General features: G+C 47.5%; 1 protein-coding gene across 1 annotated transcript in view; it reads left to right on the top strand.

Moving 5' to 3' along the window:
- Window positions 1–18,859, top strand: part of CRHR2 (corticotropin releasing hormone receptor 2) — a 193,133-nt gene that overhangs the window by 4,871 nt on the left and 169,403 nt on the right. Inside the window, exon 2 of the mRNA XM_063147611.1 lies at window positions 3,911–4,004. Coding sequence (XP_063003681.1) covers window positions 3,911–4,004 — 94 coding nt within the window. The remainder of the gene's footprint in view (window positions 1–3,910; window positions 4,005–18,859) is intronic.

Below are 18,859 nucleotides of genomic sequence, written 5' to 3'. Positions count from 1 at the left end.
AAGGGGTCTTGGAGGCCATGAACACTAAACCCTTGCTCAATGCAAGTTCTACAATGTAGGATGGACCTGCAGCATGCCTGAAAAATGGCTGCCCAGCCTCTGTTTAGATACTTCCAGCAAAGGATGGACCCTGCCCCCACCCCTGCGGCCGTCTGTTCCCCTGCTGAACAAGTCTTGCTGTTAGGATGTTTCTCCTAATGTTTAATTGGAATCTACTTCCTTGCAATTTCCACCCGTTAGTTCTCATTCTGCCATCTGGAGCAGCAGAAAACAAGGCAGTTCCAAAGCCGTCCTCCGTATGACAGCCCGTCAGATATTTGAAGACACCTCTCGTGCTTCCCTTAAACCTTCTCCAGGTTAAATCTACCAAGTTCTTCCAACTATTCTTTGTAGGACTTGGGTTCTTACATTCTTATGTGTCAAGGAAGGGTGTTCTGTAAATGAGGCAGCAGCAGCGCCACTAAGAAGCGGCCCACCAGGCTGACCCAAGGCATTTTGTTAACCCAGGCAAAGGACAAGATGGCGCCCACTTCCCACTCCATGTAGAGAAGCCATCTGGACTGGTAGCTGAATCTGACTTGTGATGGGCTAGCATTCGGGATGTGCTGACATGCAATGTCGGAGTTCTTCAAGGTCCTCCACGTTCCACCTCAAAGCTCCATCCTTTTCAGATTGGGGGAAATGTGCCTTGTCAATCAGGAAAAATGTGCATTTTTTTTCCAACTGAAAATATACCTTTCCCCCCATAGGCTAAAGCATGAAAATGTGAGTTTTCAAGAGAAATACACATTTGTGCCAGTGTCGTGTTCTTGCCTGTTCCCTCTGGCTTTCACACATGCTGGCAAGCTGACATGAGACTCTCCCATCAGTGAGACTCCTTTTATTGAGGAAATCACACGGTAGACACGCTTAATGGTTACAGAGTCTCTAAAACACACTTAAAGCTGAACAATGGTTAGAAAGCTTTAGGCTCTTTTTTCTGAAATGATCCTTACGGCAAACACTTGGAGAATGGGGTGAATAGGGTACGCCAATAACAGCTTTGAGCTTCTCCAGATGCCACATACGCTGGCTCCTCAAAGGGGCATGGCCAAGCTCCTAAAACAAAGTCCCAGGAAAGGTTGCTCTGAGCCACCAGAGCCGGGCAGAGAGATCCGTGACGCACTTGTCAGTCTCAGCCTACCACTACTGAGCTGACCCCATTACCATGGCTTCAGGAAAGGTTAAGCCTCAAGCCCAGGAGTCCCATCCTTCTGCTTAGGACTGGGAACTCCTTGCCACCTGAGTCTGGGCACGAACACAGAATCCACAGCATATGCAAGTCCAAGTCTATGAAAAGCCTCACTACTTTTCAGCAAGCGTAATGTGTGTGTTTCAAATGCAGAGGCAAGTTTATTTTATATTTATTTATTTATTAAATTTATATACCGCCTCATCGCCGAAGCTCTCTAGGCAGTTAACAAAAGTTAAGAACAGTAAACATTAAAAAAAATAATACAAAATTTTAAACCATCAAAACATAAAAAAAAAAAAAACAGTATAAAACAACAGTATCCATTTAAACAACAGCAGTTCAGGGAACTGGGACATTTCCCGAGAATTGCGTTCCATTTCGGGTTGCGAACAGGGCGTGTTTACATGATTTGTCAGTAGGAACAAAGTTCTTGAGCATCCAGTCGAGCAAACAAGTGAATGGGCTGTTTTATCTGTGCCCACCGTTTCGCTGTAAGCCGCTTCTATTAGAAATTAAGTTCTGTAGCAATTTGATCCAAGCTGTAACCGAAAATATATTGAGTAACACTTGCTCAACCAACAAGAAGTGTTGACACATTGGTCAGAGGCAGGATCTACACTGCTGTTTTAAAACGCTTTATAATAGTAGTGGCAACTGTTGGGGGCCAGGACACACTCCATATACAGTTTTCAAACCGTTTTCAAAGTGTCATATCCTGCTTGGTGTAGATCTGAGTGTGAGCCTCCTGGCGAGGACAGGAAGAGTAGTAACCACAAGGAACAGATGTTCCAAGATTGCAATACCCATCCACGTCTTGTTTTGCCTGTCCTTAGAACGCTGCACATGCATATCAATCCTTGCCTATCATTGGTTGAAAAGCTTACCTATTGCTGTATTATGATTGGTTTATTATATGAGGAGGTTCTCTTGTTGTTTCTGAGGATGTTACCCTGTGAGTATGTTAGCTTTGCCTGCAACTCGTGGGCAGTCCTTCAGATCCTCTAAGGGTTGCCACCTTGCAGCGCTGCAGCACTGCTCGTAATAAACTTTTTCTAAAATGAGAGAAACCGTGTCTTAGAGTGTTTGGCCGCCACTCAACGAATCCCAATTAGAGGGAACCTGCCTTTTCAGGGTTCATAGAATCATAGAATAGCAGAGTTGGAAGGGGCCTACAAGGCCATCGAGTCCAACCCCCTGCTCAATGCAGGAATCCACCCTAAAGCATCCCTGACAGATGGCTGTCCAGCTGCCTCTTGAAGGCCTCTACTGTGGGAGAGCCCACAGCCTCCCTAGGTAACTGGTTCCATTGTCGTACTGCTCTAACAGTCAGGAAGTTTTCCTGATGTCCAGCTGGAATCTGGCTTCCTTTAACTTGAGCCCATTATTCCGTGTCCTGCACTCTGGGAGGATCGAGAAGAGATCCTGGCCCTCCTCTGTGTGACAACCTTTTAAGTATTTGAAGAGTGCTATCATGTCTCCCCTCCATCTTCTCTTCTCCAGGCTAAACATGCCCAGTTCTTTCAGTCTCTCTTCATAGGGCTTTGTTTCCAGACCCCTGATCATCCTGGTTGCCCTCCTCTGAACACGCTCCAGCTTGTCTGTGTCCTTCTTGAATTGTGGAGCCCAGAACTGGACGCAATACTCTAGATGAGGCCTAACCAGGGCTGAATAGAGAGGAACCTGTACCTCACGTGATTTGGAAGCTATACTTCTATTAATGCAGCCCAAAATAGCATTTGCCTTTCTTGCAGCCATATCGCACTGTTGGCTCACAATCCTCCACAATCCCTAGATAGCATCCTCTGCCACGCCTGAGGCATCAGGCTAATTTAATGGGACCAGGACAAGATGTGCGGCATACCCAGGTGCATCCTCTTACAGAGAGGAGCAGCCAAGGATACCAGAAGGAACATCTGGAAACATGAGCCCCATCATCTGCCGACTGAGGTGATTGCCTTGGTCTGTCTAGTGGTAGGGCCGGCTCCAATCATCACACATCTAGTCTCTTGTGGTGTGGGTACACACAATAAGACTCTGAAGCAGGCCTTAAGGTAAGGATGGGCAAATGATGGGAAAGTTTCACATCTCAAACCGCAATCCAACGGGAGATCTGCACAAATTTCCTCCAAATTTGTGCAAATTTCTCCAAATTTGGCAGATTTCCGAATTTGCAAAACTTTCCTCCATAGACAAAAGCGGGGCTGATTCAGTCCATGGAGGAAGCTGGCACAAATTTGGAAATTTGCACAAATCAAACTGGGAATCGGGAACGAGACGTGTTCAACAATTTATAAATATTTTCGGCAGGCAGGTGCTCATGTTCGCATTCGGGACTCTGAACAGGGCCGGCTCACATATTTTGCAAGGAAAAACAAAATTCTTATGCAGCCCTATCTTAAGGTTCCGGCAGGCATTTTGCGGTCTTTGAGGGGCAAAAATGTGACCAAATTGCCATTTTATCATTCTTATCTGCTTAGTTGTATAGGGTGAAATTCTTTTTCATCGTTAATTTCTGTTAAAGTTCTTTTTAAGGGCTGTCAGCCAACCTGAATGCAGAAATGCCACGATGAAAATCGATTTGAGCCCGGAGAAATTTGCTGCTTTTGCTCCTTTTTCTTCTGCCTGCCATTCCGTTTCCCTACTAACGCTTGCTCTTCTCGTCTTCCTTTCACCCAGCTGGTTCCGCGCTGCGATTCCTCCGTGACCCTGCCCTTCTCTGTCCTTCTCGAGAGATATTGTGAGGCGCTGTCTGCCAATTACAACGTGACAGGTAATGGTATCCTTCCGACAGGGCATAATTATTAAGTGGTGCCCAATGTCTTGAGATGGCTTTAAAGAGGGATTTGATGCTTCATGGAAGAGAGGTCTATTGATGGTTTTGGCCCATGACAGCTCAGTGGACCGTCCATGTTGAGAAGCACCATATCTTTTGCTGCATGGTATAGTGATGACCACCAACTCAGATGTCTTTAAAAGGGGATCAGACAAAATCTTGGGAGGCTACGGCTATCAAAGGCTGCCAGCCATGACAGCTGTATTCAGTTGCCAGGAACAAAGACAGCATCCTTTGACTCTGAATTAGGGATTCCAGGTCTGTCAGACTCTATCTCACTGAGACCGTTGTTGTTGACATCACGTTCATTTCATCCCATGTTGGATGAGTTTGCAATTTTGTTTTTATTTCATTTTTTGTTTTTAATCAAAAGGCCATTTGAATGACTTGCATGCACGTTTTTGGTCACACGCACATGAATGTATGCATTTTTGGGCTCATTTTTAAGTGTACACATTTCCCGTCTCCACCCCCAAGTACGTTACGTTGCCAGACTGCTGTTTTGTGCCCACTTTTCTCAAATATATAAGCATTTAGTGTACACTCTCCCCTGAGGTGTGCTTCATCTGAAAGTGTGCAAATGCAGGTTTCGGAACACAACTCTGTCTCGCTTTGCTGAAAAGGCTCAGGAGGTTAAAAAAAAATTGGGTAAAAAAAAAAAAAACTTGACAGAGCAAATTGCTCCATCAGTTAGGAACAGCACTGGGAGGGAGCTACTTCCTTCAAGCCCTCCATGTGGACTTCCTAGAAGCATGTGGTTGGGCATTATGGACTAGACAGCCTTTGCTCTGGTCCAGGGAAGCACTTCTTACATTCTCCAAATACCAGATGGTGGGGACATGCCACAGGCCAGGGCTGTTGCTTTCAAGTTCTGCTTGTGGGTTTCCTCAACGTCAGCCATTGGGGCAAACAGGATCCAGTAGAGATCTTTTTACATGCTTACAGCTTTATGCCACCTTCCGTCTCAAGACTTGTGTGAATGGCAGTGGTGTAGTGGTAAATCGTGCAAGGTGGTCGTCATGACAGTCCCAAAATGCAGGCAGCTGGATTGATCAGCGCGCATGCATGTATATTTGGGATGTGGGGGGGAAATCAATTTGGGCGAGTGGAGTTCGACGGGTCTTCCTAGGCTCAGCTCCCCTAGACTTTGTTTTGGTTCCTGTAGCGGTGCCTGCCTCAGTCAGCAGGGAGTCGGGCCTTCCACAGATTTTCCAGGAGTTTTGCACATCTCTTTGGGAAGGTCCTGCAATTTGCAGGAATTTCTGGGCGATTTCTGCAAATTGCAGCCAAATTTGTGTAATAATTTGCACAGATTTGGCCAACGTTTGTGTGTATTTCTCCCCGCCATTAATGCACCATGGGGAAAGGGCTGATCCTGGAAGCCAGGGAGGACCCATTCCTGAGTGCTCTTGGGGGCTCATGAGCGTTCAGGCATGGGTCTGTCTTCACCCTGGGCATGTCTGCTTGGATCCATGACGGCCGGATGCAGGAGCGTCTGCTGCCCCCGTGGACCGAAGTGGACGCTTGTGACATCCCTACCTAGTGTACACACATGCACACAAACATGCACGCATTTCCCAAAATCAGTATTAGGGCCATCAATCACCTGTCCTGAAACGCCTGCACAATTGCCTTCGGCGGGGGGAGGAGAGAGGTAAAGACATGGGTCCTAGATAGATACGGATTTCAAGTAATTTCTGTTTGCCCCAAATTTTAAAGACCAGCCTTGAGCCGAAGCGTTATCTTTAAGTGTTTTATTATGCTGTCCAGTTACCCGGCCATAAATCTCTGGCCAAGAATGCAAGCGGAGGCAAGCTTCAGTCTTCGAGTCGTTAAGCCAAACAGAGTGCCGATCACGCAAAGTCCAGAGCCAAGCTGAGGTCCAAAATCCAGTCCTTTCCAAAAGCCAAGTCCGATGTCCAGAATGCCAGGGTCACACGTACAAGTGAAATCAGTCAGCTGGTCCGGGTCGAAAGTCCAGGGTCAGAAGCAGGGAACAGGACAAGGAACGCACTGGCTATCAGAGAATCAAAAGGTGTTTGCCAGAGCAAGGCAGCGTCCCGGTTCCTTCTTTTCAAGCCCTGCCAGTATGGCCTCACCCTGAGTCCAGCTGTGCCTCATCACTCCATCCTCTGACCCAGCCTCCTATTTAAGCTTGGTGTCTTTTCCAAACCGGTTTTGCACGCGTAAACTCCTTCTTACTGCCTGCGTCTGCTCTGCCCTTTTCCTACACTTACGCTCCCGAGGGCTGGGTGGTCTCCCAATCTCTGCCTCTGATTCCATCTCCTGAGCGTCAGGCAGGGCAAAGGGCTAGCTAGCCCTCAGTTCTTCCGAGGGACCTGTATCCCCCTCCACTGCTCGGCTTTCTTCTCCCTGCATGCCAGTCTCTGGCCTGGCTGTGGGGGAGGAAACACCCTCTTCTTCAGGTAAGTTTTCCTCCTCCTCTTCGTCCGAGGAGGCTTCCTCAGGTGCAACCCTAACACCAAAGAGGCAAGGCAGCAAGTCAACTCCTCTGCACTTCAGATCCCCTCCCTTAAGAGTGTGTGTGTGTGTGTGTGTGTATGTGTGTGTGTGTGTGCATACTAGGGGTGTGCACGGACCCTCCGCTCCGCCCCGCGGGCCAATCCGAAAATTTCGGATTGGCCCGCTCCGCTCCGCGCTGCTCCGCCCATACTCCGCTCTTCTTCGCCGCGGAGCTCCAGCTCCGAATCGGAGCTCCGCAGTGGAGGGGAGTGGTACCAGGTAAGGCCTGGAGAGGAGGGCGGGAGGTTTACCGGGCCCTGCCGCCATCGCCGCCCGTGCGGCGACGGCGGCAGAGCCCGGTAAGGGACCAAGGGGGAGGGGGGCCTTACCTGCCTCCGTCTGCGGTCCATCGGCGTCTTCAATTGAGCCCGCGGTTCAACCAGGAAGTCTGGGCCGCTTGAACCGCGGGCTCAATTGAAGACGCCGACGGACCGCGGACGGAGGCGGTAAGGGAGAGGAGGGCGATGGGGTTACCGGGCCCTGCCGCCATCGCCGCCCGTGCGGTGACGGCGGCAGAGCCCGGTAAGGGACCAAGGGAGAGGGGGGCCTTACCTGCCTCCGTCTGCGGTCCGTCGGCATCTTCAATTGAGCCCGCGGTTCAACCAGGAAGTCTGGGCCGCTTGAACCGCGGGCTCAATTGAAGACGCCGACGGACCGCGGACGGAGGCAGGTAAGGGAGAGGAGGGCGGTGGGGTTACCGGGCCCTGCCGCCATCGCCGCCCGTGCGGCGACGGCGGCAGAGCCCGGTAAGGGACCAAGGGGGAGGGGGGCCTTACCTGCCTCCGTCTGCGGTCCGTCGGCGTCTTCAATTGAGCCCGCGGTTCAACCAGGAAGTCTGGGCCGCTTGAACCGCGGGCTCAATTGAAGACGCCGATGGACCGCGGACGGAGGCAGGTAAGGGAGAGGAGGGCGGGGGGGGGGTTACCTGGCCCTGCCGCTGTCGCCACATGGGCGACAGCGACAGCGGCAGGGCCCGGTAAACCCCACTTACCTTTCCGGCGGAGCTCCGGATTGAGGCGAAGGATCCGCCTTCACCTCGATCCTCTTCGCCACGCTCCGCCAGCCCCCCAATCCTCTTCGCCTCCGCCTTAAGGGCAGGCGAAGCCCCCCGCTCCGCTTCTAATTCGCCGGTCCGATTAGAAGTGGAGCACATCCCTAGTGCATACGTGAGTATGTGTGTATGTAGAGGGAGGAGGTGCCATCGTCTTCAAGCCCTGATTATATTATTTGTATTTATTTCTAATTGTGTTTAGGGCTAAGGATGGAACCCTAATGTCAGTCTCCACAAAATCACACCTTCAGCGTATCAGGAGACAATGTTCTAGTGGAGGCTGGTGGCTCTGATTATTTATTTATTTATTTATTGCACTTATATACTGCTCCCATAGCCGGGGCTCTCTGGGCGGTTTACAGAAATTCTAAAATTAAGATAAAAACGAGTATACAAAATTTAAAATTCTAAAACACAGAACATACTCACATAAAGCATTAAAAACCGTTTAAAAAACTAAACATGTGGGTGATTAAGATGTGCCGCCATATGCCTGGGCAAAGAGGAAAGTCTTAACCTGGCGCCGGAAAGATAGCAGCGTTGGTGCCAGGCGAACCTCGTCAGGGAGATCATTCCATAGTCTGGGGGCCACCACCGAAAAGGCCCTGTCCCTCGTTGCCACACTCCGAGCCTCTCTCAGAGTAGGCACCCAGAGGAGGACCTTAGATGTTGAACGTAGTGACCGGGTATATTCATGTCAGCGGGGCTGTGAATCCATTCTGGGTTTCTACCAGAGCCAACTAGAACTCTAAAAGAGCTACCCAAAGCACTGAACCATATCCACAAAACAGGTTCAGCCTCTTCATTATCAGTTATTATTAGCCCTGAGCTCTGGGCTACGAACCAGCAAACTGCTTAATAAATATAACGGTGGCCAAGTTTAAAATATACATGGGGGGGGGGGGGGAAGGAAACAAAACCATAAACAATTTAAAAAATACACAACAAAATTATAAGACATTAACATAGATGGAGGGCTGGATTATTCTCCAAAGACCTGCTTGAACAAAAAAGTTTTAGCCTGCTTCCAAAAGCCCATCAAGGAGGGAGCCAGCCTGGCTTCCCCAGGAAGAGAGTTCCAGAGCACCGGAGCAGCCACCGAGAAGGCCCTCTCCCATGTTCCCACCAAGCGTGCCTGTGAAGAAGGTGGGACTGAAAGAAGGGCCTCTCCAGAAGATCTCAAAGCACGGGCAGGCTCATAAGGGAGAATACGTTCTTTCAAATAACCTGGACCCGAACCATATAGAGCTTTATAGGTCATAACCAGCACTTTGAATTGTGCCCGGAAACAGACTGGAAGCCAGTGGAGCTGTTTTAACAGGGGAGTTAATATGTGTTAAAAGGCTTAAGCATTAAAATGAATGCAACCCGCTTAAAGAAATCAGAAGCACCTGCCTTCGGATTTAAGAGATGAGTAGAGCACAGCACTGTGTCAACAACTCAGATGATGTGCTGATCAGCATTCATGCAACATCGTAAAACTAATGACATCCACATTTCAGAAACAGGGAAGGATGGACGGCGATAGGAAATTTTAAGAAGATATGTGTCATCTTAGTCAGAAGGTAGCAGAGTTAAAATCAGAGGAGACTAGTGACTGAGATTTAGATAGAACTGTGAATCCATTCTGGGTTTCTGTCAGAAGCGGAAGTCAGAAGTCTAAGGGAGCTGTCCAAGGTGTTCAGCCTATTCAAGAGAGAGGGTTCAGCTTCCCCCACCCCCCAATCCCAGTTAAAAGCCTTTAAAAGCTGAAATAAAACAGTCAAAAACAAAGTTGTGGAATATTTTAAAACAAAACAAGGAAGACCACATCTAGCCCAGTAATGGATCATTGTAGTCTGACCGTCATTGTAGTCGAGTAATACCAGAACCCAGCGGGGTCATCCCATGAAGTTGATTGGCAGGAGATTCAGGACAGATAAAAGGAAGGACTTCTTCACACAGTGCAGAGTTAAACGACGGAATTCACTACCACAACATGTGGTGATGGCCACCGATTTGGATGGCTTTAAAAGGGGATTGGACCGATTCCTGGAGGAGAAGGCTATCAATGGCTACTAGACCTGATGGCTCTGTGCTACCCCCAGTATCAGAGGCAGTAAGCCTGTGTGCACCAGTTGCTGGGGAACATGGGTGGGAGGGTGCTGTTGCAGTGCGTCCTGCTTGTGTGTCGACAGCTGGTTTTTTATTTCATTTATTTTTATTTATTTAAGCATTTATTTAAGCCATTCAGCCAAAAAAGGCTCTCGCGGCGGCTTACAAAAGTATTTCTTGACAGTCCCTGCCCACAGGCTTACAATCTGAAAGACATGACACAAAAGGAAAGGGGATTGGGAGGGAGGAGGAGGAGGGGGGAAAGGAAAGCAAATTCAGGTACCACAATCTTAGTTGCAAAGTTCAGCAATGACAGTTGGCAGCAGCAGGGAGGGGGCTCTCAGCTGGAGCTGGACCCAGGCACGATGGAGAGGTGCCTGGCTGCTGCTTCCTGCCTCACTGGTGGTCTCTGCAGAGACAGTTCGTAGCAGGAGGGAGGGGGCTCTCAGCTGGAGCTGGACCCAGGCACGATGGAGAAGTGCCTGGCTGCTGCTTCCTCCGTCACTGGTTGGCTACTGTGTGAACAGAGGGCTGAATTAAATGGACCCTCGGTCTGATCCAACAGGGCTCTTCTTAGGTTCTTGCTTATGGTTACTGGGAGTGACATTATCACCATGACGTTTGGCTTAAGCAGCATTGTTAAACCTCCTTTGGCCCAACGGCTGAATTCAGTTTCAGGGAACCTTTCAGAGGCCACATTCCAGTAGTAGTATTTATTTATTTATTTATTTATTTATTTATTTATTTATTTATTTATTAAATTTATATACTGCCCCATAGCTGAAGCTCTCTGGGCAGTTTACAAAAGTTAAAAACAGTGAACATTAAAAGTATACAAAATTTAAAAACATCAAAAATATAAAAACAAAAATATAAAACAACAGTATCCATTTAAACAACAACAGTTCTGGGGTCCATTAAAAACAAACTTAGCATATGTTGTTAAATGCCTGGGAGAAGAGAAAAGTCTTGACCTGGCGCCGAAAAGATAACAATGTTGGCGCCAGGCGAGCCTCATCGGGGAGATCATTCCACAGTTGGGGGGCCACCACTGAAAAGGCCCTCTCCCTTGTTGCCATCCTCCGAGCTTCCCTTGGAGTAGGCGCCCAGAGGAGGACCTTAGATGTTGAGCGCAGTAGGAACCGAATGGCAAGAGGTGGGCAAAATGCTAGTCTGTTTTAGCTTCAAGTTCTGACTGCCAGAAACTATACCTTAAGAGAGTCATTTCGACTTTTAGAATGGGGAATCACCACCCCACCAAATCCAGGAAACCACTAAATGGATGGCGTTTGAGGGAGAGGGGGTTTGGCCACCTGGGGAAGGCTTAGATTTAGGTTCAACCCCTCTGCCTTAAAGCAAGGCCTGAACACGGTTGGGCTTTGAAGACATAGTGTTCATCTTTCTTCATGCTCCGAGATGGTCAATGGACGTCCCTTGTGGTTTCTTGAGGCAGCGATCTCCCTGCAGTGGGTGTGCCTTTTCTTCCTTACACATGGGTCTGCATGTGTGAAGGAAGGAAACAGACAGTGAGCTGTAAGCAAAAGGCATCTTGGGAGTATCGGCTCCAGGTGATGGACGGTCCCTGGGCATGATGCCTTCAGTGGATTCCCCCTCCTGGAGTGGGCTCATGTCCTTCTTGCTGTTGTCATCAGTACCCATTTGTTTGCCTCCTGGCTCTGGGTCCAGTCCCCATAGCAATCCAGAGGGAGAGGGCACAATACTCCTCCTTCTTCTTGCTACTGCCCACTTACTTTGAGGGGACAGATGAACTGGTAGCAGCAACAGAGCCAGCAGGCTCTAATGAACCCTTGGTTTGGATGTAGGACTTGGCAGGTGCCCCATAATTCGGACCCCTGACACCAGTGCTGCACCTTGTGTTGCAGGGTGTCTCTCTCCTGGGATCTGATGGGAGGATCTGTTGCCTGATAGGAGTGTGGACAGCTCCTTGCTGCCACCGATGTTCTACTTGTTTATTTGTTAATCAACCATACGTTGATTAACACCAAACGTCTTATGTTGAGTCAGGGTCTGGTTCTGCCAGGTCCAAGTCAGAACCAGAACCCAACTCAACACATATCTCTATTGCGGTCTTCTCCAATGGAAGCCCAAACCCAAGTGCTGTTGTGTTGGAATAGTGATGGCAGGGGATCACACCACAAAAGAAACAGAAAGGAAAATGTCCAATAACAAGAGACTGTCAAGGTGAAGGGGTAATGCACAGCTCTGGGTGCCTCAGAATACCTTGGGTGCAAACACAGGTCAAGTTGATGGTTGAGGGAGGATGTTGCCTAGCAGTCAGTTATTATTATTATTATTATTATTATTATTATTATTATTATTATTATTTATTTATTTATATAGCACCATCAATGTACATGGTGCTGTACAGAGTAAAACAGTAAATAGCAAGACCCTGCCGCATAGGCTTACAATCTAATAAAATCATAGTAAAACAATAAGGAGGGGAAGAGAAAGCAAACAGGCACAGGGTAGGGTAAAACTAACAGTATAAAGTCAGAACAAAATCAAGTTTTAAAAGCTTTAGGAAAAAGAAAAGTTTTTAGCTGAGCTTTAAAAGCTGCGGTTGAACTTGTAGTTCTCAAATGTTCTGGAAGAGCGTTCCAGGCATAAGGGGCAGCAGATGAAAATGGACGAAGCCGAGCAAGGGAAGTAGAGGCCCTTGGGCAGGCGAGAAACATGGCATTAGAGGAGCGAAGAGCACGAGCGGGGCAATAGTGTGAGATGAGAGAGGAGAGATAGGAAGGAGCTAGACCGTGAAAAGCTTTGAAGGTTAACAGGAGAAGTTTATATTGGATTCTGAAGTGAATTGGAAGCCAATGAAGAGATTTCAGAAGCGGAGTAACATGGTCGGAGCGGCGAGCCAAGAAGATGATCTTTGCGGCAGAGTGGTGAACAGAAACCAACGGACTGATGTGAGAAGAAGGAAGGCCAGAGAGAAGAAGGTTGCAGTAGTCCAACCGTGAAATAACCAGTGCATGAACAAGCGTCTTGGCAGAAGAGACAGACAAAAATGATCGAATCCTGGCAATATTATACAGGAAAAATCGACAAGATTTAGCTACTGCCTCAATATGAGGAATAAAGGAGAGCGAGGAGTCGAAGATAAAGCCAAGGCTACGAGCTTCCTTGACCGGAGTAAGCGTAACATCATTGACAGTAAGAGAGAATGAGAGATGAGGAGAAGGTTTAGGAGGAAAAACAAGCAATTCAGTCTTTGCCATGTTAAGCTTCAAGCGACGATGAAGCAGCCAAGCTGAGATATCTGAAAGACATGCCGAGATACGATCGTGAACATCAGGAGAAAGTTCCGGAGATGACAGCTAAATAGCTAAATAGCAGCTAAATAGGTCTAATTCAGGATGCGGATTTCTTGTGTATGAAAAGACTAAGATGTTCACTATGTTCTAGTACTAATGGTTTCATTCCATTAGAAGCCTGGGCTGATGGGCTCTGCTGTTTTATACTTCTATGTTCTAGTACTAATGGTTTCATTCCATTAGAAGCCTGGGCTGATGGGCTCTGCTGTTTTATACTTCTGGCTGCTTAGTCAGGGAACTTTATGATTCTGTAAAGTTTGCCAAGCCCTTCAGTTTCTAGATTCGTTCAACTTTATTCATCCAGTTCCACTAACATGGTGTGCTGGGAACTTTTTCATTATTTGGGGAACTGGGGATCCCATAAGAACATTATAGGTGCAAAGCATTCAAGTAAGAATGTACTTACATTACTTTGTTGTCTTCTGGCAGTTCTATGCTGATTTCTTGAGCTGCACTCATTCATTCCATTGATTGACTGCTCTGAAGCAATGCTTACTTTTCATTTATTCCCAGTTTATTTAGTAATTTCCTTAAACGCAGCTTCCTTTTTCCTTTCCTTGCAAAGGAAGACTTCTTTTTTCATATCCCCATCTCCAAACCCCAAATTAAATTCGCTTCTTCCCACCTCCCCCTCTGTACCTCTCTTAAATAAGATTTTGAACATTGCAATAAAACGGCGTCGCAACCCACAACAAACAAACCTGTCATGCTTCCTTACCCATAAAATTGGAACTTCCCAAGTGTGTTGGCATTAGATGCTGTCAAAGAGTTGAGTTTTCAACAGATGGATTTTTTTTAAAAAAAATCCTGTTCTGTACTTTTTATAAAATGGAGGATGATGAAAGGCAAATGGCAGAAGATTAGTTAATGATGAGAGTAGATAGAGGTTTGAAAATACATTGACAGGGTGTAGGCTTGGTTCATGCATGCATTGTGTGAATGCTGATGGTCACTGGTATGGAAAAATGGAATGCTCCTATGTGGAAAGGTTGAAGGAAATGGGTACGTTTAGCCTGCGGAAGAGAAGACTGCATGGAATCATAGAATAGTAGAGCAGGAAGGGGCCTAAAGGCCATCGAGTCCAACCCCCTACTCAATAAAGGAATCCACCCTAAAGCATCCCTGACAGATGGCTGTCCAGCTGCCTCTTGAAGGCCTCTAGTGTGCGAGAGCCCGCAACCTCCGTAGGTAACTGGTTCCATCGTCATACTGCTCTAACAGTCAGGAAGTTTTTCCTGATGTCCAGCCGGATATGATAGCCCTCTTCAAATACATACAGAAGACTACCAAGTTTTCTTCTCTGTTGCTCCAGAGCTCATGGCTAGATCTAGTTGCTAAAATGACAGGAAGGTAGATTTCAGTTGCACATTAGGAAAAATTACTTGATGGGAAGAGCAGTTTGCCAATGGAGCCAATTATCTTGAAAATAATGGAGTCTCCCAAACTGGAGGTCTTCAAGCAGCCTGGAGAGGCATCTATCGGGGATGCTCTTCCTCTGGATTTCTTGCATCAAGCAGGAGGTTGTACTAGATGTCTACAAGACACACACACACCAGCTCTATGTTAATTAATGGATGACTGCAACACCCAGTACTGATTGAAGTGTGTACATTAGGGGTGCAGAACCTCTTTCAACCTGAGGGCTGCATTCCACATTGGAGAAGCTCTCGGGGGGCCACATTCCAGTAGAGGGTGGGACTGAAGATAAAGCGGGCGGGGCCAAAAAATTAAAAGACCCAACACAGAATATTTTAGATTAAAACCTTTAGTGGCAGTAATTAAGCATTGACAGAAACATTTCATCCTTTTAGAATGGAGAAAGAAACATGCAAACACTGGGAACCCATCAAACAACATGTGAACAGGCAAAGCAGGAGCCAGGAGAAGGGGCATGGGGAGTAGGGCTGTGCTCCGCTCTATTTCGGATCCCCAAATCCGAAGCAGAGCAGGCTGATCAGGACCTCTGAAGCCCAGTTCCGAAGCAGATCGGGGGAGGTCCGGATCTACCCAAAGCAGTTCGGGCCCAATCTGGAAGTTCCGGATCGGGCCCTGAAGTGGTTCGGGGTGGCGGTGCACAGCCCTAATGGGGAGGCCAGATTCGTACCAAAGTTGGGCCAGATTTGGGATCCAGGTCTGAAGTTCTGCATCCCTGGTGTAAATGGATCATCAGAGCTATGAAATGGCAGAAATGGAATTTCAGACCCAATGCTCATCAGGAGTTAGTTTACATTCATTAGCCGAATGATAAAGGTGCACACGTGAACCAGTTCTTCATCCCGGCGCCATTCAGACTATTGAACTGGACATGCATGCTGTGATGGCTTTGTTGGATGTGTGTGTGTATGCGTGTGTGTGTGTGTGTGTGTGTGCAGACTATGCCACTATTTTCAAACCATTTAATGTTCACCCACATTGATTAATTAAAATATTCAAATCCTTCCTTTCTGACCTGCTCACATGACTCTCCACTCGGTCCCAGATTCAAATTGAAACAATATACAGCCCTTTCTTAGGGCTGTTTTAATTGTACATGTTTTAATCTTGTAAACCACCTTGAGTCCCAGGACTGGGGGAAAAGGTGGGATATATAAATAAATAAAATAATCTTTAACTGGAGATGCTGGGTTGTCCTGCATAATGGGCATTTGTGCTACTCACTGTGCTAGGCCTGTTCCGTCTGCTCCTGTTTAAGAGGAATTCATACATACACATCTTTCTTCATCACGAACACCTCTGTCAGTGCGAATGGTTTAGAGCTTAAAGAGTGTGAACGATTAGAGTGCATTAGCTGAGCCAAAAAAGCTGCTGGCGTGACCATGTCCTTGTGGCTGTTTCTTTTTATTGCACTTTGTTGGAGCACCCTGGATCTATACGAGAGTGCACATCAATCAATCCGTAATTAGGCATCTATGGATTTTGTAAAATCCATTCCATCTGCATTTCTTCCGTTATCAGATACCTTTCATTCCATCATCTCCTCATTGACAAAACCGGTTTCTTTTTTCACCCAGTTTCCTCACTTTGCACAAATTCACATTTGCGCAAATTTGCATTTGTGAAAATTTGCCCTTGCGAAAATGTGCAACTCTCCCCCCCACACACACACATTTTCATGCTTTAGCCCAGAACTTTCCAAACTTTTCATGTTGGTGACACACATTTTTAGACGTGCATCATTTTGCGACACAGTGATTCAGTTTTACTAGCAAACCGGAGGTTAAACTAACCCCTTATAAGAGATACGGAACGGACACATACATAAATTGTAATAATGAAATGTAAGGGGACACAACATATCTCATGAAAACCTTTCATTTATATTTTTAAAAATATATGATTTGCAAGATAATAACATGCATTTCCAAGACTTTTCACATTGAACTAATTTTGTCGAGCGGCGGTTGAGACGGTACGGTGTTCTATCAAAAAACTGGAACCATGGAATGTCTCGAATGCCTCAATTCAGGTGCAGCCGCGTCACCGGGAGTGACACGGAATCAGCTGTTTCGACCCAATTGTGCATACTGCGCATGCTCAGTACGTGTATGATCCCTCGACCATGGTGTGCATAGACGGATACGACAGAAGGGGAATATACTAGTGCACCATACTAATCGGTGGGGATGTGCTCCACTTCTAATCGGACCGTAGAAGCAGGAGCGGAGAGGGGGGCTTCGCCTGCCCTTAAGGCGGAGGCGAAGAGGATTGGGGGGCCGGTGGAGCGTGGCGAAGAGGATCGAGGTGAATGCGGATCCTTCGCCTCGATCCGGAGCGCCGCCGGAAAGGTAAGTGGGGTTTACCGGGCCCTGCCGCTGTCGCCCATGCGGCGGCGGCAGGGCCCGGTAATCCCCCCCCCAGCCCTCCTCTCCCTTACCTGCCTCCGTCCGCGGTCCGTCGGCGTCTTCAATTGAGCCCGCGGTTCCACCAGGAAGTCTGGGCCGCTGCGGCCCAGACTTCCTGGTGGAACCGCGGGCTCAATTGAAGACGCTGACGGACCGCGGACGGAGGCAGGTAAGGTGCCCCTCTCCCTTGGTCCCTTACCGGGCTCTGCCGCCGTTGCCGCATGAGCAGCGATGGCGGCAGGGCCCGGTAACCCCCCCTATGGGGGGGGAACGGAGCTCCGATCCGGATCCGGAGCTCCGAGCGGAGCGGAGTGGGCATAGGCGGAGTGGGGGCGGGGCGGAGCAGCCCGATCCGAAAATGGCGGATCTGAAAGTGAAGCGGAGTGGGGGGTCCGTTTACACCCCTACTAATCGGCACTTTTGCTGCGTAAAAATGCATGCAAGTTGGTATTGCTTATTTCACATAGACTCAGAGGTTTCTCGTTACGTTCGCGTGACACACCTACACGCTGCAGCTGACACACTAACGTGTCGCGACACACAGTTTGGAAAGCTCTGCTTTAGCCTATGGGGGAAATGCCTATTTACATCCGCCATTCTTTTTATTTTTCATTTTATGCAAACTAAATTTGCATAAAATTCTGGAATTTTTTTTAAAAAAACTGGTCCGCAAACCCACAGAAACCCTGCGGCTTTGGAAAAGGTGGTGTGCTGCTGAATCCGAACTCATTTGATTGTATGATGGATTCCCCCGACACCCCTAGCTGTCATGAAGAACAGCACTGCACGCAGTTGGAGAGATATTCATGGGCTGCTGTGCTTCCCGAAACAAAATGACAAGGGTGATTTTCAAGTACATTTATATTGTGCGGGTCAGTCTATTGATTTTCTTTTTGTGCATGTAACGGTTTTCTTACGAGTATTATTTATTAAAGTGCCTCACTTTCTGGAACGCTGGGTTGATTTCGCAAAATGTGGCCGAAAGAAAGCCCAAATAAAACGTTGGTTTCAGAAACAGGTAGTATACCATGTCTCAAATCGTTCGTGTGGTTCAAAATCAATGGAATAAACTAGCCTTTTGCCATTTTCTCTAGCAGCTTTTATGGTCTGGATAAGAATATTGAAAAGGTAGGACCAAATGACATCTCACATTAGTATTAGGAATTGCTGGCTCTGTTTGCAGTTCCTCCCATGTGGTGAACCACTGAACTGGAGGTGGTCAGTTCTCAGCAAAATAGCTTCAAGCTCTAGACTGATTCCACCTACCCAGGCTGGCAATTGAATCCACCTGGTCAGTAAGAAGTTCAAAAGGCTTCAAGTTAAGCCTTCCTTGGACAACATGGTCTTAATGTGCACCTGTATTCTTAGTCATTCTTTGGCCCTGACTGTGATCCTGGCTTATTTATTTATTTATTACATTGATAACACACCTTTTTTCCTTCAAGGAACACAAGGTGGCATTTCTAATCCTCCTCTTCTCCATTTTATCCTCATAACAACCCTGTGAGATCTGGTTTCTAATCTCCACTCAGCCATAGAAGCTCATTGGGTGACTTTTGGCCAATCACAGATTCTCAGCCCAATCTGTCACCCAATGTGTTTCCATGGCCAAGTGGGGACTAGAACCTGGATCTGCCAACTCTCAGTCCTACACTAGGGTGACCATATGAAAAGGAGGACAGGGCTCCTGTATCTTTAACAGTTGCATAGAAAAGGGAATTTCAGCAGCTGTCATTTGTATATATGGAGAACCTGGTGAAATTCCGTCTTCATCACAACAGTTAAAGGTGCAGGAGCTATACTAGAGTGACCAGATACAAAAGAGGGCAGGGCACCTGCAGCTTTAACAGTTGTGATGAAGCGGAAATTTCACCAGGTTCTCCATCTATACAAATGACACCTGCTGAAATTCCCTTTTCAATACAACTATTAAAGATACAGGAG

The sequence above is a fragment of the Elgaria multicarinata genome, chromosome 1 (assembly GCF_023053635.1).
Source record: "Elgaria multicarinata webbii isolate HBS135686 ecotype San Diego chromosome 1, rElgMul1.1.pri, whole genome shotgun sequence".
Taxonomy (NCBI): Eukaryota; Metazoa; Chordata; class Lepidosauria; order Squamata; family Anguidae; genus Elgaria; species Elgaria multicarinata.
Note: the sequence above shows the minus strand (reverse complement) of the source record. Positions and strands in the feature narration are given on the sequence as shown.